Source organism: Diabrotica undecimpunctata, chromosome 9 (assembly GCF_040954645.1).
Source record: "Diabrotica undecimpunctata isolate CICGRU chromosome 9, icDiaUnde3, whole genome shotgun sequence".
Lineage (NCBI taxonomy): Eukaryota > Metazoa > Arthropoda > Insecta > Coleoptera > Chrysomelidae > Diabrotica > Diabrotica undecimpunctata.
In genome coordinates, this window is record NC_092811.1 from 77,832,897 (window position 1) to 77,860,797 (window position 27,901).

General features: G+C 34.7%; 1 protein-coding gene across 1 annotated transcript; it reads right to left on the reverse strand.

Annotated features, from left to right (window-relative positions):
- Positions 1-63: 63 nt before the first annotated feature.
- Ssu72 (Ssu72 CTD phosphatase) lies at positions 64-27,205 on the reverse strand. Its single transcript, XM_072543617.1, has 3 exons — positions 26,706-27,205; positions 11,586-11,844; positions 64-217 (listed from the first exon to the last, which is right to left on the reverse strand). Exons 1-3 carry the CDS (start codon positions 26,927-26,929, stop codon positions 116-118), a joined length of 585 nt encoding a protein of 194 aa, XP_072399718.1. The 5' UTR covers positions 26,930-27,205; the 3' UTR covers positions 64-115.
- Positions 27,206-27,901: the final 696 nt, after the last annotated feature.

Genomic DNA, 27,901 nt, shown 5'->3' on the forward strand with positions numbered 1-27,901 from the left:
TATTCCCTTTATATCCAATTTTATCCTTGTTAAATAAGATTACATTTAGTTCTTCATTATGGTATATTTTACTGAAACTTTATCAGGTTAATTAAAAAATAAATAACATAATTAGCTAATTAAATACTATACTATGTAAAATAGATCTGTTAGATTTTTCTTCGAAATTATGTAATACTTCTTCGATCTCATTATCCAGGTCCTCTGCTCTAGCTATCTGCAATATAATACATATATCTTAAAGTATTTATCATTAATAAGAAATCTGTATAAATATTAAAAATGAATGGTCAAGCTTTTAACAATTTTGTGGTAACCATTTTAACACCAGCCTAACAAGATATACAACCAATGCGACCAATTTCGTTTTTCGTAACTTTTGGTGATATTGGCTGCTATAAAATATTTTATTTTGACGTCATACTTTGTATCAGTATATACTCCCCTTCTATTTCTATAATGCTCCACGCGAATATTCCATTGTTCGAAACAGTGTTTGCCGCTGTTCTTGTTAGGGACGCGAACCGCTTTATTTTTTAGCTTCAAGGGATTCAAATATTGTTCCCTTTAATGCAAATTTCGCCTTAGAAAGCATAAAAAGTCGCATATCCGACTAATGGGAATACATACTTTGGGATGATGTATTTGGTTAGAAACTCTTTGACAGATCATTCGGAATAAGTCGGCTCGTTGTCTTGGTGGAGAAACTCACTTGCATTTTCTTGACTTAAATACCGAAAAAAACAACAATCATTGATCATTCAGTTGCATCTCGAAAATGACTAGAACTTCAGGCGATGTCTCGAGTGCGAGGGAGAGATCAACCCGTCAAATAGGCGAATTAGAGGTAGGCTACTCCCGAATGTTCTAGTACATAGTGACTTTTATATATAAACGTACTTTCTAGGAGTAGTTTGGAGTTGATAAAATATTACCGAACTGTAAACTTATAGTTTTTAAATAAAACCGCTCGTTTTATTTAAAAACGCTACAGTTGGTGTCCGGTGTGAGGATAATTAATTTATTGCAAAATAAATTCAGCAGTGACTTTTGAACTTTTAAAAAGTATTGTTCGTCGGGAATATCAGCGTAGTTCGGTATTGATCTTTGTAAGAACATTTACAAAAGTACGTGTGTGCCTGACCAAAGATGCTGCTACTACAACTGTCAGTACAACAGTTGCGTGAGCAACTAGAAGGACGCGATAAAGACTGCAGCGCATCCAAGAAGATCCTCCAAGAACGACTGTAGACTGTTATCAACAAGAATAGAGACGACCCAGAGACATTCCAGTTTCAAATGATTGAAGAAACTTCTAAAAAAAAATGATAATAAATTTGAAAACGTCTCGCAAATGATTGAAGAATCTTCTAGAAAAAATGATGATAAATTCGAGAACGTTTCCAAAAGATTCGATGAAACGTCTCAAATTATTAAAGAAGCAGCTAGACAAAATGACGAGAAATTTGAAAATGTGTCTAGAAGATTCGACGAGACTTCTCAAATAATTAAAGAAGTATGTATTCAGAATAATGAGAAATTTGAAGAAGTTTCTAAAACATTTGATAAAGTAGAAGAGAAGATCAAACAGTTAGAAAGCATGATAACCAATACAAAAGTGCTACCACCAATTAATACAGTAGCCTTAGATCCGGTAGTGAAAGAAGAATCACCTAGAGACGAAACGACACATCATATGAGATTCAAATTGCCACCATTTGATGGAAAGTCTTCTTGGTCCATATACGTTAGACAATTTGAAGCTATTGCGACAGCCAATCATTGGACAGAACAAGAAAAGGCTGTTTCCTTGACTGCTGCTTTACGAGGTGATGCTGCGGATATCCTAAGATCGATTCCTAAGGGTCAAGTAAAATGTTACTAGACCTTGTTCACTCGACTAGACAAACGTTACGGAGATGCCCATCTACAAGTCTACAAAGTACAAATAAGAAGTAGATTTCAACGACCAAGTGAGTTTGCAAGAATTTGAAGCAGATGTTGCTCATATAGCGCTGTTAGCTTATCCAGAGGTACCAGACAACATATTAAAAGAAATTGCTGTAGATACCTTCGTCAATGGGTTGAGAGACAGTGAACTACAGAAAGCTTTACGACTAGCAAGACCGAAAGTTTTAGATGAAGCGTTCGCCATTGCCTTGGAGCACGAAACAGCTAGTCAAGCTTCAGGGAGCTATCGAGTACGAACCTCTGAAGAGAGCAACGAACGAAACGATAAACGTCTGGAGGAAATCGTACGGAAAGTAGTTCGTAACATGATGCCGAAGAGACGCGAAACCAGATGTTGGAATTGTGGCAACGTAGGTCACATTCGTCGTAAATTGCAAGAAAATAATACAACAGTTAGAAAGCTAGAACAGATCGAACACTGAGCTGGAAAAAGTCATTCAAATGCAGAGGCTCGGTCAAGACGGCGATGCAGTGCAAATTGTAATCACTGTCTTAAATTAGAAGAACGACTTTGCCCCGTGAGACGAACCACCGTGATTATTGATCAATGGCAGCCTCAACAGCTACAAGACGCTCAAGCAGATGATCCATGTATAAAAAGAGTATTGGATTGGATGCGTCGAAGTGAAAGACCTTCTTGGCAAGACATTAGTGCATGTAGTCCCGAAGTCAAGTGTTACTGGAGCCAATGGAATTGCCTAGTGCTAAAAGATGATCTTCTGTATAGAACCTTTGAGAACGATGATGGTACAGAATCTAAGCTTCAGTTGATTGTACCTAAAAGTAAAGTGTCAGAAGTATTGCGTAAGTTACATGACGGGGCAGCAGGTGGACACTTTGGTATTACGAAGACTCTGCAAAAGGTTCGAGAACGGTTCTATTGGGTGAACTGTAAAAATGATATAAGAAGATGGTGCCGGAAATGTGAACTGTGTGCAACCAGTAATGGTCCAGTTGGTAAAAAGAGGGCAGCCATGAAACAGTACAATCTTGGTAGTCCTATGGAAAGAGTAGCTATCGACATTGCAGGTCCACTTCTAGAGACGAATGATGGAAATAAATATATCCTGGTAGCTATGGATTATTTTACGAAATGGGATGAGGCCTATGCGATACCAAATCAAGAAGCTGCTACCGTGGCAGAGGTACTTGTTAAATAATTCTTTGACAAGTACATGACAAGACAAGTTTGACATTCTTTTAAAGAATGACCAAGGGTGAAACTTCGAGTCAACCCTTTTCCAAAACGTTTGTAAATTGATTGGTGTCAATAAGACCAGAACGACACCCGTGCATCCCTCAATCAGATGGAATGGTCGAGAGGATGAACCGAACGATGGGTAAACACCTGTCCAAAGTTGTATCAGAACATCAAAGAGATTGGGACTAGTACATTCATTTATTCCTAAAGGCCTACCGCTCGGCCGTGAATGAAACTACAGGCCAGACTCCAACCTGCCTGATGTTAGGTCGTGAAGTTCGTTTGCCCTGCGACCTAGAGTTTGGCTGCAGATTTTCCGAAGAACATGTTGGAAGCGAAGATTATGTCGACCGCCTGAAGTTAGGAATGAACAACATTCATGAACTTGCCGACAACACACTCAGTTAGCCAGTGACAGAATGAAAGATCAATATGATTCTCGATGCAAGAATGAAAGCTATGAAGTAGCTGATCTTGTTTGGCTTTATAATCCACAACGTCGTCGTGACTTGTCTCCTAGACTGCAAAGACAATGGGCGGGTCCGTATGAAATTAAAAAGAAAATAAATGACGTAATATACCGAATTAAGAAGTTGCCGAAAGGTAAACCAAAAGTAGTTCACATAAATCGTCTTGCACCTTATGTTGGCTCAAATAAAACAGAAGAAGCCCTAGCACTTCAACATGAGATCAAAGATGACCAGCGACCAAGCTTTAATGAAGTTATGTCAAATTACGCAGAGAGAAAGAGTGCTAGATTCGGCGTGACCACAGAAGTTCAGCAGGATCTTTTTAGTGTTCCGCATAACGTCTCTCTGGTCCACTGTGTTGCCCAAGATCTTAAGATGACTAAAGGAATCTCATCCGTATTTTATAAGAAGTTCGGCCGTTTGGACGAGTTAAAAAATCAGCAGCCTAAAGTTGGGAAAATACTGAGATTAGAAGATGGTCCTCGATCTTTGCTGTATATGGTGACCAGGAAGTCGTATACAGACAGGGCAACCTACGAAGATATATGGCGTGCTCTAACTAATTTGAAGAAAATCGTCTGCTCAAGAATTTTTTATTACCCAAGATAGGCCATGAACTAGATAATCTGGATTGGAAGATTGTCAGAAGCATGCTTGAAGTGATCTTCCGAGAAACCGGCGTAAGAATTACTGTGTGTTGCATTAATCCGAAGAGCTCGTGTCCTTCAAAGATAGTAGACTGTTATTTCTTTCTGAGGGGTTCATGCAGAGCTGGAGAGTCATGTAGATTCCGCCATTTACATATAGAGTTGCTGATCGGGACGCTCAGATCTAAGAGGGGAGCAGTGTTACGAACATGCATTCGGCGTGACCCGTGTAACAGTTGCATCTCGAAAACGAGTAGAACTTTCCGGCGATGTCTCAAGCGCGAGAGAGAGATCAACCCGTCAAATAGGCGAATTAGAGGTGGGCTACTCCCGAATGTTCTAGTACATAGTGACTTTTATATATAAGCGTAATTTCTAGGAGTAGTTTGGAGTTGATAATATATTACCGAACTGTAAACTTATAAATAAATATATTTATATAAATTCTAACCGCTCGTTTTATTTAAAAACGCTACAATACGTTATGGTTCTTTTCAATAAGTTTCTGTCAGTTTAAACGGTGATGTAAGCGTCAGTACAATACATAATTTTTATGCGATATTACTATTAAAACGTGTGGTTTTCTGGCACCATTTTCACGTATACTTTTTGAATATTAAAATTGTGATATGAAATTTGGCATAAGTATATTATCATTTTGTTAAATACAGTCACGCGTTTTTGACTTTTAGTTTTAGTTGACATTTCCGGTGAAGTTTGACAAAAATCGTTGATCTTTGGCTACACAACACTTTTCGACCAAAATAAAAAACATTCATAAAAGGAGACGGAACAGAAGCGGAAGATGCTATATTCGAAAGAGAGGAGTTGTCCAATATATTATTTATACGATAAGAGCACAACTGCACTGTTGACATGTTGGACGTTCATCGGTGGACATTAAGTAGCAATGTGTCAATCTTGTATGGCGGATTCGTAGTCTTATTATCCGTGATTCGTTACGAGTGAGGTTAGTAAGACTTGGCCGGGTAATTTTAGGTTGAATTCTGCGTAGGGCTGTATCACAGTTATTCCAACGAGCTTGCCCAGATTCTAGGATTGACATTTTAAACTTTAAAAAGTCTTTGCTTAGTTGAATAATTGTTTGGTTAATTGATGAAGTAATCACTTCTTTAGTATGACGATCAGCAGTTTCGTTACCGACAAGGCCAATTATGTCCTAGAAATATGATTTATTCCATCAAATCATATACCTCCATATGCATATATTTTGCTGTAGACCAGTAATCATCCTTAGAAGGGAAATAATGATATCTACTTATCAAAAGAAACCCCAAAAACTGGCAAGCTTCTTCCTCAGAAAGAGTAAAGTTCCGAATATTGTTATCCAATCTTCAGCGCGTAGAGTTCGGTATCGTGACGAATAAATTGGATTTCTCCAACTGTTCATCGCCTACTCTTGGTGGTGTGGAAGCATATTTGTAGCAGGAAGCATATTTTATGTTTTATTCTGTGATATTGACGATTTATGTAATTTTAATAAATTTTAATTGTTATTGTTATTATTACTTTTTTTTAACTTATATAAGCTTTGTCCATAAAATTGTATAATTTTCAGTAACAATAAAGCATATTTCTATTCTATTTTATAGCATGAGCTTGAATTCCAACCTGCTCACTCTTTTTCCATTTACGTTGAGCCGACATATTTTCCTCCTTATCCTCGTATTCATAAGCATGGATTTCTACTTCACCGGGTACTTAGTCTGGTACATCAGGAATATCGAACACCTGATCATCAATAGTATCCTCGTTGCTTCAGTACCTTGATCCACTGAATCAGAAGGAAAAATAAGAATATCCACTGGTATCAAAAATATGTACTTTCGTACAGATATAAGTGTTTAAAAGTATTATGCTTTTTTTTTACTGTCGCCAACTTATTATAAAAACATTTTGGATCCAAAGAGATATCCATTTCTCCACTGAAATGTTATTAAAACTCTAAATTAGTATAAATACCACGTGTTTTCTTCTAACAAGCTCGTGGCGACTAATTTAAGTCGTTAAATTTGTGCGCAGGCATTCTGTAGGGAACTTTGAATAATAGTGTTTTGCTGTTGCCAACGTTCCAATTTTGGAAACAGTGAATACTGAAGGTAACATCTTTGGAAACAAGTTACCTAAACGTGTTATTTTGTAAACATTTCTTTTATATGATTCATTTACTGTGGTTCAATTCAAAAATATACCACAGTTCGGTACATATCGACTCCCAGCAACAACTATAGCACAAAAGAGCAAGTGACATGAATTTGGACGTTATTTTAGTCAGTTTTTAGATGAATCCCGTAAGTAAAAAAACATGTCAGCTAATAGAAAGTAAGAAGGGGACATACAGAAATAATATTTATTACGATATTTATAAATATTTCAATACTTTCTGAATCCAACATTCTTTTTTGTTTCCCAAAATGGGAACGTTGGCGTTTAAAAGGTTAAACGCTTGAAGGATCCTAAAAAGCTCTCCTGTTTAAATGCTGCATGATGAGGGCGACCGAGTGCAACTTATAAGATCCTTTGAAGTAGTAACTGCGCATCCTACTCTGCAAGAATTTTTGAGAGAATCAGTGTAAAGAACTAAATCAAAAGCTGTTTTGTCTAGTATTTTTAGGAAGGCTTCCTTTAAAGAGTAGGGGGTGTATCATATTTGTTGTACATGGTAAGCGAAGTGTTAAATAAAGGTAGGTATTTGATCCAGAGAGGAGTGGAGAAGGGATGGGTACGGTGAGGGATAATTCAGTGTTCTTTAATAGATGGGCCAGTATTTGCGGGAGTGGCTCTATAACTGTGCAAGAGAGGTTGCTAATGGGGTAATCAGGTACAGAGTTAGTAATATGGTAAATGGGGTTGGACTGATTACTTAATGTAGTGGAAGCATATGATAGAAGCAGATGTTGTCTTCTGAGGGATAAAGGAGGCTCGTTACTTTCGCAGTAAAAACTTTTCTGCGGGCTGGAGCAAAAAGCTCCGAGGCATAGTCGAAGAGCAGTATTTAGGACAGAATTTAATAGTTTTAGATCAGATTTTAAGGCGGGCATGTAAATAAAGCACCCGTAATATATTTTGGATCGTATCAGAGCTCTGTAGGCTGTAAGAAGTACATTCTCATCAGCACTCCAACAAAAGTGTGAAAGAGTCTTTTTATTAGGTTGAGTTGCTTAAAGCAGTAGCCTTTGGTAAGATTTATATGATGTTTCCACTTAAGTTGAAAATAAAAGATCATTTCATAATTCTACAATTATCCACTACAGTTACGGGGTCGTTGTTGATTGAGATTAGTGGAGCGGGGAGGTGGTTTTTCTGCTGAATAAATTTAGATTTTTTTGGTGATAAGGATAAAATTAGGCTTGAATTTTGTTGACAGTTGACAAGAAGTGTTCATGTTTTTCCCATGTCAATAGATAAATTATTGCATATGTCATTTATAGCAAGAATAAAAATGGTGGGGCTAATACCAGAACCTTGAGGTACTCCGTGACTTTGAATACAGATTGTAGAGGACTTTCCATTTACACATACTTTAAAGGATCTGGGTTGCAGGAATTTTTCTATGAAATGAAAAATACTTCCGTTAAGGGTGCAATCGTAGTTTATTTAATATGTATTTTCTAGAAATTGTGTCATAGGCATTTTTAATGTCAAAAATAGCTGTGACTATTTCTTGTTGGTCATTGAGTGATGTTGAAATGTGGGTTTGTAGAACGGCAAGGTTGTCTCGAGTGGATCGATTACATCGAAATCCGTATTGAAAATTTGGAATTTGATTATACGAGGGTGGTTGGATATAAAACTAGCCTTTTATAGAAAAAACAAGTTTTTTGGAGTTAAATCGATTTATTTCTCAACATAGTAACCTTTTAGCTCGATACACTGAGTAAGACGATGTTCCAATTTTTTTATCCCATCCGAATAGTACTTTTGCTCGAGCTCATCATCTGTTACATCATTTGTTACGAAACGGCGTCCTCCGAGCCATTTTTCTAGGTTTGGAAACAGGAAAAAAATCGCTGGCGGCAAGATCTGGGGAATACGGTGGGTGTTCAACCAATTCATAGCCCAATTCGTGTAATTTTGCCATGGCGACGGCAGATCGGTGAGCCGGTGCATTGTGTTGGTGAAAGAGCACTTTTTTGCGTTCCAAACCGGGGTGTTTTTGACGCAATTCGGCATCGAATCGATCCAATAATGCTGCGTAGTACTCACCATTGATTGTTTTTCCTTTTTCCAAGTAGTCGATATGGATGATGCCCTTCGCATCCCAGAAAACAGTCAAACGACATCACTTTGCCGGTCGAATGTGCACTCTTTGCCTTCTTCGGTGGCCCTTCGCCGCGTTTGCGCCACTGTTTTGACTGTTCTTTGGTTTTCGGTGTATAATAATGCACCCAGGTTTCATCAACGGTGATAAATCGGCGAAAAAAATTCTTTGGATCGCGCCGTATCATCGCCAAAAGCGTCTCCGAAGTGGTCACACGTTTTTGCATTTGATCGATTGTCAGCAAACGCGGCACCCATCGCGCGGATAGCTTTTTCATGTCCAAATGATGGTGAATGATGTTGTGTACGCGTTCGTAGGAAATGTTTAGGACCTCTATTAACTCGCGGAGCTTAATTCGACGATCTGCCATAATCATGTCATGGACTTTGTTGATTATTTCCGGCGTGGTGACTTCATTTGGTCTCCCGGGACACTCATCATCAAAAACACTCGTACGACCACGAACAAATTCAGCTTTTCAAAATTTTACTGTTGCTAACGAAGGTGCAAACTCACCATAAACTTCGTCCAGGTCGGCTTTGATTTGCACATTCGTTTTACCCTTTTTATGGAGGAACTTAATCACCGAACGATACTCGACTTTTTCCATTTCTCCAAAAACACAAAATTTGCTTGCTTTTGACGGCTGTAAAAACCAAACTAATTGTTTTTAAAATTTAAAATTTTGACAGACGTCATGTCATGAATGGCAAATGTCAACACCAAAACCAATTCGGTATCAAGTAGCGCCATCTATCAAAGGCTAATTTAATATCAATCTATCCTCGTACTCTTCCAAAAACCATAGGAGTCTTTTATTATTAATTTTCTCAAGAACTTTACAGGTAGTGTTAGTAAGGGAAAGGACGATAAAACTTTGGAAATAAGGAGGGTTGATCCTTTTTCCTTATTGGAATAATAGAATCACACCATCTCACTGGGAATTCCATACATGATTATAAAAATCCATGAGTTTGCAAAAGGAGACATCGGATAGCTTTTTTAAGAAAATGTATGGGATGTTATGAGGGCCTGCATTGCTTCTTTAGGAGGATAAGGCTAATTTTATTGACTACTACTACATTGACGTGTATAATGTCAAGATGGTCAATAGTAGGGACAAGAGAGGAGTTAGATGCAAAATAGGAATTCGTATTTTTAAATTTTTCTTTAAAGTGAAGAGCGAAAGCGTTAGAAATCGATTGGCTATCACAGATAACTTTGTCGTCTATGATAATATTACGAACATTATTACTAGATTTGCGGTATATGTTTTATTTTGTTTTAGACCTTACTTGGGCAGGTATAAATTGTTGAGGATGAGACGCAATTTTGCCAAGAAGTTTTTTGGTTTGTTTTATGATATATTTGACTTTGGCTTTAAGTTTTTTGTGAAGTATAAGATTGGCAGGAGTATTATTGCGGCACAATTTTGTTGAGAGCGGATTTGGATTTGCGTATAACTTCTTTGCCGAATTTCACCAAGGGACCGTTTTGCGGGTGAGAGATGATGTTTTTTTACGAACATACTTGTCAGCCGTTAAAGTGATACAGTCGGTTATTTGTTTAAGGGCAGTGTTTGTATCTAAATGAAAAGTTTGAGTGGAGAGGATGTTTTCCGTTTAGATTGTAAATCTTGTCCAGTCAGCAACTTTTAGATTCCACTAATTGCGGATAGTATATTCCTGATTTGAGTATGAAGAGATTATAATGGAAAAATGATAACTATCGTGCAAATCATCGCAAGTGTTCGTTGTGAAAGAAAAGGTGCTTATTTAGGGTAGCAGATGATAAGATCTATAGCGAAGAAAGTATTGGATGATAAGTTTTCAAGTGTGTATGTGAGGATGTATTTAAAAGACAAGAACCAGATACATTTAAAACGTTTTCAACAATTTTACCTCTTTCAAATGTACGGCTGGATCCTCACATGATACTATGAGCATTAAAGTCGCCCATAAGTATGAATGGTTGGGGAATCTGGAAAATTAGATCAACCAATTCTTCTTCTTTAAATGTATAGTCAGGAGGAATATATAGACTACATATAATAAGTTTGGTTAGACTCCATAGAAAGAAGAGAGGAGTATATACCGCTTGAAGCAAATATCGAAGCACCACCACTGGATCTAGAACAATTAGTACCTATGTGATGATACCCTTCAAATTTTTTAACGCGACTACAATAATTTATTTTAAAATTAGTCTTTTAAAAAAAGGATATAGCCAGGATTGTAGATTGAAATAAGTTTTTGTATTCTTTATAAGCGAGGATAGAATCCATCGCAGTTCCACTGGAGAATGGTGAACGCTTTATTTATAAGAAAAAATTAAATTATGTAGTGGAATTAATGAGATATTAAGGAGGCAGTGGAGTAGCATTCGTCGGTAGTAAGATCTCCAGAAAATGTGTAAGAGTCAGGGTAGTAACATAGAAGCAGAAAATAAATCAGTTCAATTAGAAAAATCGAAGACGTCATGGACGTTGATATAATGGTGACGTCATGATGTAAAGTCATATTTAGTGAAGAGTCGAAGTTTGTCTTTTGTGTAGAAGACTTTCGTAAACAGATTATTAAAACTACAAAAAAACTATTTCATAAAGGTTGTCTCAGAGAAAAAATTAAATGTCCTGGTGCATGTCTCTAGTGCGTCTAAAGATAGTACGCGGAATAGCACAACAAGCACCAGACCGGAATTTAATATTTCCACATGTCCACATGTTCCACATTTATATCTATTTTCAAAAATGGTTTGGGATGATAACACAAAATTGTAGCATAAAATGAAACAAAAATTTCGTGATAATCCCCGAAGAGAGCTGATGTGAAGACGAAAGTGAGTGATTTATGGCAAAGTTTCGACCGTAGAATTGTAGAGATTGTAAAACCCGATATGTGCCCTATGGGTACTTCTTCGCCATTTCATTTAAATGATTGAAAAAAAACAAAACACACACACACACTGGTAGACCTTGCATTAAACTATAATACAAAAAATAATTGCACACTTACCATTAGGCATAGATCCGTTATTAAAAAGGCTCCGATAGTAGCTTCTTCCAAATTGTCCTGTATATCAATATTGACAACATGTACTATGGAATTTTCAGTAGGGGTTTTATTTTCCATATATTCTAAGACTTGGTCGTACACTCTCTCTTCACATGTAATAAGAATTTCAAATTTTTCTGGAGTTTCTTGAAATTTCTCTGGATGTGTTTTTATCCTCCTATTCCTGTCCAGAGTATGAAGTAGTCCATTTTGTGTATATCTAGTGTTTACTGTTAAGTAAAATAACAACTTGCATAAATAGACGCATAAAGACTTAGGCATAAATAAGTTTAACAGATTTAACATTTAAAAATCACGATGGATCGGTTTCCTTTCTCTAGCTCCGACAGATGTTCTAGCCCTCGAAGTTGTCGAGGTATCGGTATCTTCCTCTTACCCGATTATAAGCCTTATCGACATATCGTGAATTTCAAAGGTGCATATGACTTGGTAATAGAAGAAACCTGTTAGCCTATAGTGAACTTTCAAATACCGCTTCAGCTTGTTCACAAACTGTTGTGCCTTCTATTCAAACCTGCACTGTAAAAAGTAAATAAAGTAATTCGGGAGTTCCAGATTAATATGAAAAGAACGCCGTCTTGAACACGAGATTTTAAACACAAGAACCATTTCTGACCAGCAATGCGGTTTTAGGAAAACTAGACCAGCTATAGACGCGCTGAAATTCATATCTGACAGTCAAAAAAACAAGAAATAAATGGGAAATCCTTGTTATGTTCGATGTAAAGAAAGTTTGTGGATAATACAATGCTGGAAATAGATTACGGCAGAAGTGCGTATCAATTGCATATTCAGACGTATTAGCAATATTAATAAAGATTGATATAAACTTGGATGTAATAAATAAAGTTAATGTATGCTGGAGAAATCGAAAAGCGTTTGACTGCGTTAACAATCAAAAGATGATGGAAATTCCGGGAACAACTGGAATTGACGAACAAGACTTGCGAATTATCTCAGAACTATATTGGCACCAACCGGCAACAATTAAAATACAGCACACAGCATCCGAAGATATACGAATCCGACGAGGAGTGGGACAAGGTTGCGTCTTATCACCGCTATTATTTAATCTGTATTCGGAATCTATATTCAGAAAAGCATTAGACGAGGTCCAAAGTAGAATCAAGATTACCGGAACCAGCATAGACAACATCAGGTACGCTGATGATACCGTCCTAATAGCAAGCAACGCACAAGAACTACAAAATATAATAAATGCGGTAGTTAGTCATAGCGAAATGTTCGGTTTACATCTAAATGTTTCCAAAACTAAAATTCTAGCATTTTCAAAGATACCAACAAGCGTACAGTTGTATACCAAGGGATAAATAATAGAACAGGTAGCTTCCATAAAGTATTTGGGAGCAACAGCCTGTGTAACCCAAAAAAAGAAATCTTATCAAGAATCGAACAAGTGAGGAAAACACTCATGAACACGAAAACATTTTTTTCAAGATCAGACCTTAGTCTAGAGGTCAGAATTCGAATGATCAGATCTTACGTTTTCTCTGTTTTACTGTATGGTTGTGAAAGTTGGGACAATTGACTCTAAAACAGAAAAAAGAATAGATGCCTTTGAAATGTATATATACAGACGGGTGCTGAGAATTCCATGGGTACAAAAAGTTACCAACGGTGAGGTACTTCGGCGCATGAGTAAACCAAAAGAATTACTCAGCATAATCAAAGAGAGGAAAATACAATACTTGGGTCATGTGTTGAGAGGTGAAGATATGAATTAATCCAAATCATATTGGAAGGCAAAGTGCAGCTCAAAAGATCAGTTGGAAGACGCCAGAACTCGTGGCTGAGACCTGAGGAGATGGTTTGACCGCTCATCCACAGAAATCTTTCGTGCAGGAATTTCCAAAGCTACAGTTGCCATTTGGATCGCCAACCTTCGAAAGGAGACAGCGCAATAAGAAGAATGCTAGAGGAGAAAAGTTAATAGGTGGATGACAACTAACAACTTAGAGCTGGCGTCTAATAAACCAGAGATAATTATACTAAAAGGACACAGAGCAATACCCAACCTGACTTTTAATTTGCAAGTACCAACCAATTGTGTTGAATATCTAGGCATACACTTTGATGCATGTCTACGATTTACCAAACACCTGATAAATGTAGTCCAGACAGCAGAACAGAGGCTATTATGAAAATCGGGCCTAATCAAGGCGGACCAAGTAATAATAAAAGAAGAATGTACTTGCTAATAGTACATTCGACCCTTTTATAAGGTGTCTCGTATGGATTGAAGTCTTCAAGGTTTGCCAGGTATTAAGATTTGATTACAAGAGCTCAAAGAAAGCCCCGTCTTATTGAATACCGGACTACATCTACGATTGCCGTACAGGTAGTTGCGGGTACGCTTCCCATTCACCCCCTAGCGAAAGAAGGAGCCATCCTATATAATAGTGCAACGGCCACCTTATGCAGGTAAGAAATGAAATTAAAAACCAAATGCTTGATGAATGGCAATCTGAATGGGAGACACAAAGGGAAAAGGTACAATGGACAAAAATGTAAACGCATGGTATAAATGCAGGTTCAGGAGAATAAATTATTTCTTTGTACAATCCCTGACCGGACATAGTTCTTTGAGATTGTATACCAACATATTAAAAAAGAGAAGAGAGTTAAAAAAACCTACAAGAATTAAAAAACAAACGACGATATCTGCATGGAATGTGGTGTGAGATAACGCGGATTAATTTTCGAATGTAATATCTTCCTACAAGAACATCAAAGACTGAGAAGTAAGCTAGATGAGGTCAGGCCAAATAATATACTGAACTTAGCTATGGATAGCAGAAGGAATTTCGATTATCTGCTCGAAATAATAAAAATCATAAAAAAATAGAGACGCTGTAAAAACCGAGTAGGAATAAAGGAATAGACTGGAAGACTAGTAAAACATTTTTTTAATTTGTACTTTTATCCATTGGACACATACTTTAGTATAACGTATTAGTTTTATTAATGTATCTATCCTATTTATCTATTCCTATATTTGTTTTTATATTATACCCTTAAACCATGCTCCTAGATATTATATAACGATAATGGGCCTTCAGAGACTTTCAGTTATCTTCGAGCCCCTATACTGAAGACTATTCTTCGTTACCGTGTAATTCGGGGAACACGGTAGTGCGTCTGAAGTACGTTCTCCAAAAAAAGTTCCGGGTGTGCTGCTGGAAGAGAGGTGAGTTTAGTTTATAGGCGTTTGAACTAATCTAAGCAACATTCCAAAGTTATAGTTGGGACCGATTTAACAGTATCTGGGTCTTCTTCCCAGATCTGTTTAGAAGATTCTCACCTCCAAAAAATAAAAAGATATATATGAATTGGGCTGACTATAGTGTCAGAATTATGAGGGTTTCCTGGGTAGATAGTTACGAACAATGAAGTACTGAGAAGAATAGGTAAAGAGAAGGAAGTTGAACTAGCAATTAAAGAAAGAAAGCTACAGTATCTCGGACATGTGATGCGGGGCGAGAAGTATGGCATCCTGCGACTCATAATGCAAGGAAAGATAGATGGCAGAAGAAGCATCGGAAGAAGACCAATTTCATGGCTCAAGAACCTGAGAGAATGGTTTGGATGCAGCTCAAAACAACTTTTTAGAGCTACTGCCTCAAAAATTAAAATAGCTATGATGATTGCCAACCTCCGTAGCGGAGATGGTACCTGAAGAAGAAGAATAGTGTAGTCGAATATGCGGATGATATCAACATCACCTCCAGATCCACTGAGATTCTGACTGCTATACTTAACAGAATATAATAGGAAAACAAATATATAAAAAGTCTTGTAAAAATTACATTATGGCTATGGATTATATTCAAAAAAAATAGGGCTAAAAGTAACTACAACGTTAAAGGGATTTATTGTTTCATATAGTCAATGGGCCCCAGATTTGAAAAAAACCGTGGAGTGCTACCATTTAGCACTCCACGGTTTTTTTGGAGTGCCCCTTTCAGGAGAAAGAATTTTTCCCTATGCACTAGGGCGCAATTCTATGCAGTTTTGGTACATATATCATACGTACCAAATATATATCTATATATATATATATATATATATATATATATATATATATATATATATATATATATATATATATATATATATATATACCTATCTACAAAGTTGTTCAAAATTAAATTTTCCCTATCCAAATCTATTACAAAAATATATTTAAAAAACGACGCAAAAAAAATCAGGAAACTTTTTTGCCCCATAACTTTTACTACGGGGGTATAGGTATAAGCATCGCTGTAGAAAAAAAAACTTTTATTCTTCCTCTTCAAAACGACGTTTGGTAAATGTATTTAGGATTTACAGTATCCCCGATACCATTTTTCAAAGTTCGCAACTCACATTATTTTTACTATTGTTTGACAAACATTGTTCTATATCTTTTTTCTAAGCAGTTTTAGGTATATACAGTGGTATATTTAATTAAAAGAAAAATCAATTACTTTTAAAATGGTCAATAGTAGAAAATTCTAGAACTTATTTTAAGGAAGATATGGTTTTTCAAAATTTTCTACTTTTAACGAAGTTTTACGGCTATTTTTTAAATTTCACATCATAACTTTTTTTCTTGTACATTTGCATTACCAAATAAAAAGGAAAGCTAATTTTCTGTACTTTAAAATACAATTATACAACAGTACTACAACAAGCTGGATTTTTCTAAGAATGTCAATTTTGAGACCTCAAAAAAGATGCAAAACAGTTTGCCACTCCTACCCCACGGCTTACCCCTAAAACCGCCCCTCGAAGGGGGGAAGGAAAACATTACCAAGATTCTGTACGCCGTAGAAAAAATATTTCAAACAAGAAATGTATCTGAAATGACGTTAGATAAAGATGTATATTAGCTCTTTTTCTGTAGATAAAACCCTTCTCTTGTAGAAGTAAATAAGAGCGATATAATGGCACTTCAGGAAAAAATGGTTGGGAAATAAAATAGAGAAAAAGAATTATATGATATATTATAGCTGCCATCCAACGGAACACAAATTAGGAACGGGATTCATAGTCAATAAAAGAGTAAAGCATCTTATAATAGACTTCCAACCTCTCAACGAAAGATTATGCACGCTAAGAATCAGAGGTAAATTATTTAAATATTCAATAATAAATGCCCATGCACCAACTGAGGAGAAGCCGGATGAAGAAAAAGAACAATTTTATGAACAACTGGATAATATCATACAACATTGTCCTAGAAATGACGTAAAGGTCTTAACAGGAGATTTTAATGCAAGGTAAGGAGAGGGAATACATGCCAACCATTGGAATTCACAGTTTACATGAAGAGTCAAACAACAACGAAACAGGTACAAAGATATACATAAGGGCACATGGAGAATTCCAGATGGGAATACAGTAAACCAAAATGTGGTGGTTGACGCAAGCCACTTCAGCGACGTGATAGACGTACGTGCAAGACGCGGGGCGAATATATACACGAACCATTACCTACTATAAGCTAAACTAAGAGCTAGAACCTCCAATGTAAAGAAAAAAAAGGAGTTAAAGAGGAAAGGTGTAAAGTAGAAGCGTTGAAGAACCCTGAGATAGCTAAGAGATTTAACTAACTAATAGTTTGCTCGAAAGCAAACTGTAAGGCTGCACGGATGTTATAGTTGAAGATATTAACAACTATTGGAGGCAGTGTAGAGCCATATTGGAAGAAGTGGTAACTAAAGTTATCGGAAAGCAAAAACGTAAAAAATTAAGGTCAGACTGGTACGATGAGGAATGCGCACAAGCAACGCAAAGAAAAAATCAGGTATATAGAAGATTCTAAGGGCGAAGAACGACACATACAGACATACAGAGGAAGAGTATATGCAGCTGAGACGAGAAAAAAAAACGAATACTTAAAAAAAAAGAAGAAAGAGCATATAGAGAGCCAACTAAAAGAACTAGAGAATTAAAACAAAAAGAGAAATCAAACGATTTCTTCCTAGCGAAACCGAATTAAAATTTTTACCAGTGTTTCCTAAAACTTGCGAAACAAACAGCTGGATAAATTACTCGGCAAGGGAATCTAAAATTGCATTCCACATGCCGTTCATCCTGGTCAAAATTCGTAGTGAATTCAGTTTCTGGTACTCCAAACGAAGTAAGTAATAAAACATAATGACGGTATTAGATTTTTGTTTTAATACAGGGTAGCGACAGCCGCTTATACGTATTTCGACCTCTTTAGGTCTCCTCAGAACGGTATAGCCACTGCTCTGAACCAAAACAAAAATCTCTCCCGTCCTAGACAATAGTTATCAAAATAACTATATACGGACGTAACTACGCCATCTAAAAACAAAAAGAGAAATCAAACGATTTCTACCTAGCGAAACCGAATTCCGAACTAGAAAACCGAACTAGAGAACTATAATGCACAAGAAGAAACGCGAAAGTTCTACAAGAGGGTTAACCAGAACAGGAAAGAATTCAAACCTAGATTATCAATCGTTAGAAATAGAACAGGGGAGATCATTGGTGATCAGGACCAGATACTAGAAAGATAGACAGAAAACTTCGAGGAAAGGCTAAATATAAGAGGTGAAACAGGGCGCAATCGGAATGAACAAATCAGAAATCTAACTCGAGGACATTGACGACGAAAGAGAGAAAGATAATATCCCAACAGAGGTAGAAGTCATCCAAGCTATACAAAAATTGAAAGAAAACAAAGCTCCTGGGGCAGATGGCATTCCTTCAGAACTTTTAAAGCATGGCAAAAAAACCTGACATACTGGACTGGTAGAACTGATCTGGAAGCAAATAAAGTTGCCAGAAGAGTGGAATGTAGGTATAATTGTACCTATCCACAAGAAAGGAGATCAAACAATATGTGACAACTACAGAGAAATAACCCTCCTAAACGTAACATACAAAATATTGGCATATATTCTTTACGACCGACTATCGGAATATTGTGAAGACATAATAGGTAAACATCAGTGTGGGTTTCGTAAAGAAAGATCAACGACCGATCAAATATTCCTTCTAAGGCAAGCTCTGGAAAAAACATATGAGTATGGCATTGTTACTCATCACCTGTTTGTTGATTTTAGATGTGCCTATGATACTTTTTAACTTGTGACACTTCGATAGTAAATTTAATTTTGAATAACTTTTCTGTAGATGTATATATACGAAAACTGCATCGAATTCATCCAAATGCACCCTAAAGCAAGGTCAAATTCACCCCTTTTTCAAAAACGCACCCCTTTAAATTGTAGCACTACGCGGTTTTCTCATATTTGGGGATCCATTGACCATATGAAACCTTTAACGGTGTAGTTCCTTTCTTAACTACATAATCAATAGCCTATTACTTTTAGCCGTAAATATTAAGGAAACGAAATAATAGAGAAAATCGATTTAAAGAATATTTGAAAGCTTGATGTTTTCTTTATTAAAATAATTAATAGAAAGTGAAAAATGTGTTTTTTATTCGATAAAAAAATTGTTTTCAATAAAATACAAAAAACTTTAATTCCGACCTTTGTTGAAAAATTAGTGGTAATTACGGCCTAATGGTGATCTAATTCTGGCCTGTATATCAAAATCTTTTTTGTTTTAAACTGTACACACTTATTTGTGAATATGTATTTTAATATTTTTAAAGTAGGTATAAAAAAATACAGAAGTATTAAAACATCATTTTTGTATACAATAGGTATAGAAAAACTAAATAAAATAAAACGATGTACATGCGTAATACATTTTGAACCTAAATTAAATGTTCTCGAAATAAAAAAAAAACAAAAAATACTGAATTGTTACTTAGCAACAGTATTTTTTTCATTTATTGCATAAGAGCAAAGAGCTATAAAAGACCTACAAATTATTTATTTTTCCAGTGGCTTTGATTTTTAATTAATCTTCTGTTATTTCTTGTACTACTTCTGGAAAATGTTTCTCTTCGTAAACTACAATGACGTAGTCACCTAGTTCGTCGCCCATCTCTAAATCCATAAATTGTTAGCTTATAAATTTTTCACCATAAATTTTCGTTGTCGGGGAAATTGTTCACAAATGATGAATCTCCCAATTTATCGCTGTCATGAATATGTTCGTCTGATATGTCATTATATGCTTCATTGGAAGTGGAAGCACTCCCTGACTGCATATTATTAAGTGGAATTGAATTGTTATTTCCAAATTTTTCAATCGGGCATATTTTTTCCAGAAATCATTACAGTTTCTGATATTTTGAATCTCCTTGCCATGATGAAGCTGTATTAGATCTAAATGCTTTAATTTTCTCTGGAGACAGTTTATCTTTAAATTCCTTTTTAAAATTGTCCTGAGTTTTTGTTTCTGTCTGTCTGTCTTCGTTGCAGGTTCTTTCTTTTCGTTTCTTTACACTAGTTTTTGAAATGGCACATTTTCCTCATTATATGGGAGCAGTCCCGTACATTCAAAAGATTTTTTATTGCTTCAATCTTAAGAGTATAATCAAAGCATTCTTTGACTAATGGGGCAAAATCAGTGCTAGCAACTTTTTCGTAATTGTTTTTTGTTTTGAAATCATGAAATGTTTTGCGCCGTGTATCTTTGACAGGTCGGAATACAACAACATCAATCGGCTGTATATGTGTGGAATTTGTAACCAGTGCTGACAAAACAATTCCATTATCACAATAAAACTTGCTCAATGCCAGAGATATATGGCTAACATATCCATCCAAAAATAACATGACAGGTCGCTTAATGTTTTTTGCGTTCAATCATTCATTAAAACAGTTTACGACATTCTCATAAAACGTTTCTGTATTTACCATCCACTTGCATTGTATCCGATACCATATCCGATTGGCGTAGTTGGAACTAAATGTTTTGGTAGCTTTGTATAGGGAAACACAACTATTGGTGGTGGGATATCTCCCACTTATATACAGTTTTAGACCCTTTTTTAACAATTGATTGTCCTGTGGAGCCATGAAAAAGACTGTCTCGTCGCAGTTGAATATTCGCGGATCTTCCCACACATACGTGATGCCATTTTGACTGAAATAATCATATACTTTCTTGAACCACTTACCAATTATGATTAGTTTTTCTTCGCCACTAGTTAAAACTGGTTCTTCTTCTTCGGTGCCTTATCCGGTCCGGATGTTGGCGATCATCAAGGCTATCATGGTTTTGTTGACTGCTCTGCGAAACAGCTCCGCCGAGGTCAATCCAAACCATTGTCGGAGGTTTTTTAACCACGTGATACGACGGCGTTCCAGTCCTCTCCTGCCAAATACTTTACCCTGCATAAAGAGTTGAAGAATTCGATATTTTTCTTTCGGGCATCATGTGCCCGAGGTACTCAAGCTTAAGTTGTTTCACTAAATGAATCACTTCTTTTTCTTTTGTCATGCCCTGTAGGACCTCAACGTTGGTAACATGATCCACATACGATATTTTTAGTATGCTCCTGTAGATCCACATCTCGAAGGCTTCAATCCGCTTTTCTGTGGCTTGCGTCAGTGCCCAAACTGGTAAAACTGTTGTCTTCCATTATTTTCGCGCACTTACTTTTGCATTTTTTATCTTTCAATGTACTTTTTGGTATATCATACGTCTTGTGTTCTTTATAGGCAGACAGCTCTTGTGAATATTTTTTGCTTTGCACTGGCTTAGGCTTTTTAGTTTTGACCATGATCCTTAAAAAAATCAAATGTGAATAGTGAAGTCTCAATTTTTTTCAAAAATTTTTTCGTTGATACCATGTCAGGCTAAATTTGGGTTAGGCCGGAATTAGAGCACAAGCGAAATATAATAAAATCTAATACCGCCCAGAATAAAATAAAATTATTTTAATGTTTTTTTGTAATTTATTTATTTTTTTGGAACAAATTCGAGATTTTTTTCAATTTTTTAACACTAAAAATAACCAGCTGACTTATGGTTGTAAACTTTCTTGTTTGCTTTTATAGAAAAAAAAAGTATAAGAAGGAATTTAATAGCAATTTTTTGCAATATTTTTTTAAAAGAATGTATTACTTTTTTTAATAATTTTTGATATTGAAGAACAAAAAGTTTAATTGAAAAAAGTACCAGCATTCGTAATTACTGCTCATTGGGCCGGAATTAGATTAGCTACTAAAATTGTGCCCTAATACCGGCCTAATCTATTTTTGTAAATTGTACTTTGTTTTGGCCCAAAAAATAAATTGTTTGATAAAAAATACAACTATTATTAACCACCTCTAATAAAAAAACTACTGCATGTAGGTGATAAAATATTTTCTGTAATAATTTGCAAGCAAATATTGTAACCAATCAATTGCTTACCTGAAACACTAAGGATTGATGACCGCTCTTGAACTGATTGCGTCGCTTGATTAAATCGAACTGACTAAAACAAAGCTAGATAGAACATGTCACGCCACCATTTATACACATCAAAATAGCCTAATAAATTTCTCAATAGGATACACACGCGCCGTAATATTAAGTTCAACCAACTTAAACTTATTTACAAAAGAATTTAAATTTTTTTAATAGGCCGGATTTACATCACGAATTTGTATAGGTCGTTATCAGGTAGTTGTTCGTTAGTAATTAAAATGAGTCAAAGAGAAAGTCAAATTCAAATCAAGTAATGAAACAATAAATATATAATAAGGAAATTTGCGAATACCGTAGAAAAACTGAGAAACCGTAGGTTTTTAAAAGATAGTTAAGGGTTTTCAAAAATATTTTTAAGGTTAAAGCAAAATTATTGCAAATAAGAAGACACTTACAACTTACGGAATAATATGCATTTTCAAAAATAATTTTATATTTAAAATCGTAATTATCACGATATTATTACTTAGAATTTACCTCCTGTTTATTCCAGGGTTGGGAAAATAACATCAACAAACTGTAAACATTATAATTAATATAAAATAATTTTTGTTTGAGATATCATTAGCCAACCAAAATAATATCTATTCTAGTAATTTTCCACAAAGAGTAAGTGTAAACTAGACAATAAATGAGAAAAATAGTAGAAAAATTACAAGCCATGTGCTCCTGAGTACTCCAGTGATATAATATATATTATTAATGGCATAGCACAGAATATTAAAGAAAAATAAGCACAGCAAAAAATAAATCTGAAAAGTGTTATCGAAACAATATAGACTCAAAGATTGGAAATTTATCTCCCTTCTCAACTTCTTTCTTGCCTCCTCCAATATCTATAGTAAATTAATTTTTTTAAAAGAGGTACAAAAGAAATAAATTAGACTTACAATAAGTTTAATTTTACTACCCAAGACGACCAGTTTCGCTATCTAAAATTTGCAAAGCATCATCAGGTCAAAGGTACAAAGTAAATTAAATGCTGAAATTATAAAAAGCCCATATAATTTCAGCATTTAATTTACTTTGTACCCCTGACCTGATGATGCTTTGCAAATTTTAGAAAGCGAAACCGGTCACCTTGGCTAGTAAAATTAAACTGATTGTAAGTCTAATTTATTTCTTTTTTACCTCTTTTAAAATGGACTCACACGAGCAACACATTCATGATTTTAATTTTTTTTAAATGTTCCTGTTGTTCCAAACTTCCTTATCTGTTCTGAATCTTCTCAACACCTCGACATTGGTGACTTGATTTATCCAGTCTCAGTATACAAAATTATTTTCTTATTGTTCTACAATTTATTCTGTAAATAGGTAAATATACAATGGAATCTCCTGGGCTTCTTCTCAACTTTCAAACTAGACTAAAATAAAAATCAGTGGAGTAGACCTGTTTTATAAACACTCATTTTTTCTCAACAGAGTTGGTAACTTTGTATCTCATAAACTAATCCAGAAGGAAAACTTATTTTTCATCACAGAGAACTTCATAACTTTTCAGACTAGTTTTCATGCCAATTTGTGTAGCTTGTAAATGATGACATCTAGAAAACTACTAGCTATTACTGGTTATACTTTTATTATAAAAAGATTTATATATATATATATATATATATATATATATATATATATATATATATATATATATATATATATATATATATATAAGGCTGAGGCAAATATAGCCAAATATATTCAGTGAAATGTGTTCTTCAGCAACCTAGAATTCAGTTCATGGCAGTATCATTAATATTTAGGTTGCCTCTATCACCAATTGATACAGATTGGCAATTTAGGTACTAATTAGTGAATCATGATTTTTGCCACATGCACTCAGTCTAAACTGCTTCTAAATTTTGTTACCTCTAATTTTTTTAATTTTCTTTATCTAATGGAACTACAACACTTTGTGGGTCTTGGACTGCTTAACAATGTTCTTCCATTCTGCCCTGTCAGATACTTTCCTTCACCACTGACTGATATTCATAGTTTTAAGATCTTACTCTAAATCGTCTATCTACCTTTTACAGGGCGTTTCTCCGGTCCTATTTGCTTGGGGTTTCCATCTCTGCATTGTTTTACTGCTAGATTATCTGGCATTCTTTCTAAGTGACCAAGCCAGTTTAGTCTTTGTGACTTTACAAATCTAATGATATCTGTGCTCTGTATTCATTAATCCAGTTTATAGTTTCATTTTGTGCTCAAATATTCTCAATTGATTTTCATCAGTGGTTGAAAGGGTCCACATTTCACATCCATATGTGACCACTGGTCTAATAACTGTTTTATAGATTTTAAGCTTAGACTCGCTATTCAGTAACTTATTTTTCATTAGGTCTTTGTATTACTGCTAAGAATCTGTGCTTGTATTTCTTGACTGACGTTGTTGCTGTCATTTATTATTGAGTCTAGATAGGGAAAGATGGAGGCATATTCATAGGTATGGTTGTCTACCTTCAGATTTTCGTGTCGATTCGACTTTGTGCACTCCATATATTTTGTTTTCTTTTCATTTATATTTAGACCAAATACAACTACTTCCTATTTCAAATCTATAGCTTTTTCTGTTGATGCCCTTCTATTTTGGTGTATTATGGGAATATATTCTGTATATGAGCATATTTGTGTGGATCTTGTATTAATACATCCATTCATATCTGGTTTTCTGATAGTAGCTTCCAAAGTTAGATTAAAAAGTGTTGTTGATAAGGCATCACCTTGCCTAACTCCATTTTCAATATCAAAGGCCTCTGTCATCTCAATCTACTCTCACCTTGACCTTGGAACCCTCCAAAATCATTTGTACAAGGTTAACTAACTTTTTCGGTATTGCTAACATGGACAGTTGTTTTAACATTTTTTATCTAACTACTCCATCAAATGCCTGTTTAAAATCAATAATCAAGTTGTACATTGCTATGTTACATTCAGCACATTTTTCATGTATACCTCTTATGTATTTGGTCTATAGTTAACCTCGTTGGTCTGAAACCACATAGGTATTCACTAAATGATTCAAGACAGCTGTTAATTCTTGATAATATCTTGTATGTAACAGTTAACACTGTTATGCCCCTAGAATTTTCACAGAGTTGTTTGTCTCTCCTCTTGTAAATAGGAAACATGATTCCTACTTTCCAATCCTCTGGTATGACTTCTAATGTCCATATGCGGAAGATTAGTTTATGGATAAATTTATGGTCCACTATTCTTTATCAGTTCTGCAGTTATTCCATCTGTGCCAGGCACTTTGTTATTTTCATATATTTTATGACATATATAGTTTCTTTCAATGTTGGTTCCTCAACTAGCTGTTCTGCTGTGTGATAAATTATTTTTTCTTCTTGGTTTTGTTCTTTTATCAGTGTTTAGGTTCTCTTGAAAATGCTCCTTTCACTTTTTTATTAATTCCTCTTTTTTACTGATAATTGCCTTGTTTTTGTTATGCACACAGTTGTTCTTGCCATGTGTCCTTGAGTCTGTAGATGGTTTCCTTATAACCTTGTTACCTCTAATCTACTGAATTAAAATATCAAGTATATATTCTTTCATTTGTGGGTTGGTGACTGGAAAAAATTTCCTTTTTAAATACCAACACTGAATACATGTATGTATAAATCCTTAATATAATTTATTATCATGTTTTAAAAGAAACATCTGATATTTATCTGATTTCTAGTGTGTTGTTCTAATATAAGTACTATGAGTAGTTTACATTGCTTGGCATACTTTAATATTAATTCATTTAATAATATTCATAATTTAATAATTTGAGAATTTCTAGAGGTTCAGTTTTTCAAAATTTTTATTATAAACTTAAATATTAAATAATAATTTAGATATAAAATATAAAAAATAGATTGATTTTCTAATGATGAACAAATAGTTGCAATCATTGTTATAAGAATGTACCAAAAAATATTAATAGAAATGAAAAAGTAAAAAAAAGAAAAATTTCACCTAAATTATAAGGAGAATGGCATATCACATTATCATCCAATGTTAAGAAGATTAATCCCAAGGTAGTGAAATGAAGATGAGCTGTTATATACTATAACCAATTTGATTACATGACATGGGCACCAGCAGCAGGGAGGAAGGTGTTGCAATGGCACCCCCGCCTGGAAAGAAAGAACATAGCTCCATATATTTTATATTGGTTAATAGTATTTGTAGATGCAAATGCACTTTATCATTAGCATTTTATAGAAAAAATTTAATTGCTGATCAATAAAAAAGCTGCCTCACAATCAAACATGCTGCAATGATATTAATTATTCAATAAAGAAAATTCTGTAACATCTTATTATGATAAAAACCTTATTTGTGTGACTCATTTTTGATGATTTATCAAATAATTGTCTTCTGGGCTTGATGTTTCACTAAAATTATATGTAGCTTCTTCAGGACAAGACTGTTGTTGGTCATACTGCACCATTCAAAGCAAAACCAACTGTGGGAGGTTTCATGTGCAGTAACTTAAGTAGGCAAATTATCCAGATATGAAACCTAAATAAGATGAATAATTGATCATTTTGACTGGTATAGAAACCTCCATTTTCACTCATTTGTGAAAGTCTATCAGTACATAGACAATGTAAAATACCTAAAATTTAATTTTAAATCATAAAAGAAAAATATAAACTGCAAAAGTAAAACAAAGCCTATATTATTTAAGGATACAAAGATTTGTCCTTTTTAAGCAAATCTAGATATATTTCTTCATAAGAGGTTCCAAATTCATAAACGTTAGGTTTATCAAAAGATGAACCTGGAATTTTAACTTTATCACCTGTGCCGTAAGATTTAACATCAAACCCCTTCTTGGCCAGAAAAGCGTGAGCTTCCATACTACGGTTCATGTTACTAGAACATATTACAGCAATACGTAAATCACTTATATACATCTTTATTGTATTTGGGATTGGGAACTATATGTATAAAAATGATGTGGAAATATCTACACCTAAAATACGGGAGCATCTATACAGAATATTCTACTTTAGACATATTGTATCACATTTGTCGAAGCTGTAACTGTATCAAATTAATTTTGGTTTTAAAATGTAATGTTTGTTTGTATAACAATAAAACTGCTTTAGCCCTTATAATTTTAACAGTATAATAATTATTTATAATAATAATTATCCTCAAATAAGTCAATGTCAAGACTGGTGTGAAGTGTGTGTGAAGATAGTGGACAAAAAATTTTGTAAAACCCAAGATTACTAGATAAGAGAGGTTGATTGGTACCTGTGTGCGTGAGAGTGAGGGGAACGAAATGCTACGTCATCCATAGGACAGATATATCAAATATTCACAGTAGTTTGTGGTAGCACGTGGATATATTTTTGTGGAATTTTTTTGTAATATCGTTTATTTAGTTAAAGTTTGTTGAGTTTTTAAGTATATAAGGACAATATTAACTATAGATACTTATTTGAGTACTATACAAAGGCAATAATGACGTATGAAATATGTTTTCGTAGCCGTGATATTAAGGTTAGTCTACAGTTATTTTTCTCTTTACTTTTACCTGCGTCGTTTTTATGTTATAATAATGAACTATTGATTGAAACAAAATAAGTACTGTTTTTTATGTTTCCCAAAGACCCCAACATTAAACAATGGGTAAAAAAATGTTGCCGTAAATACCATAGGTAAGGTAAATAGGTAAATATTAAATGTGCTAGTGCTTAAAAGACAAATAATTTTTTGTATTTTAATCTAATAAATTATTTATATTATTAGTTTTTTTTTCTTGTTGGGTATCACTAGAAATGATAAAAATGCTGCACATTCCAGGAAAAACATAATAAGTAGAAGTAACGACATAGATTTTTTTTTTGACTTCTGTGCGAATTGAAATGTTTTCTCCA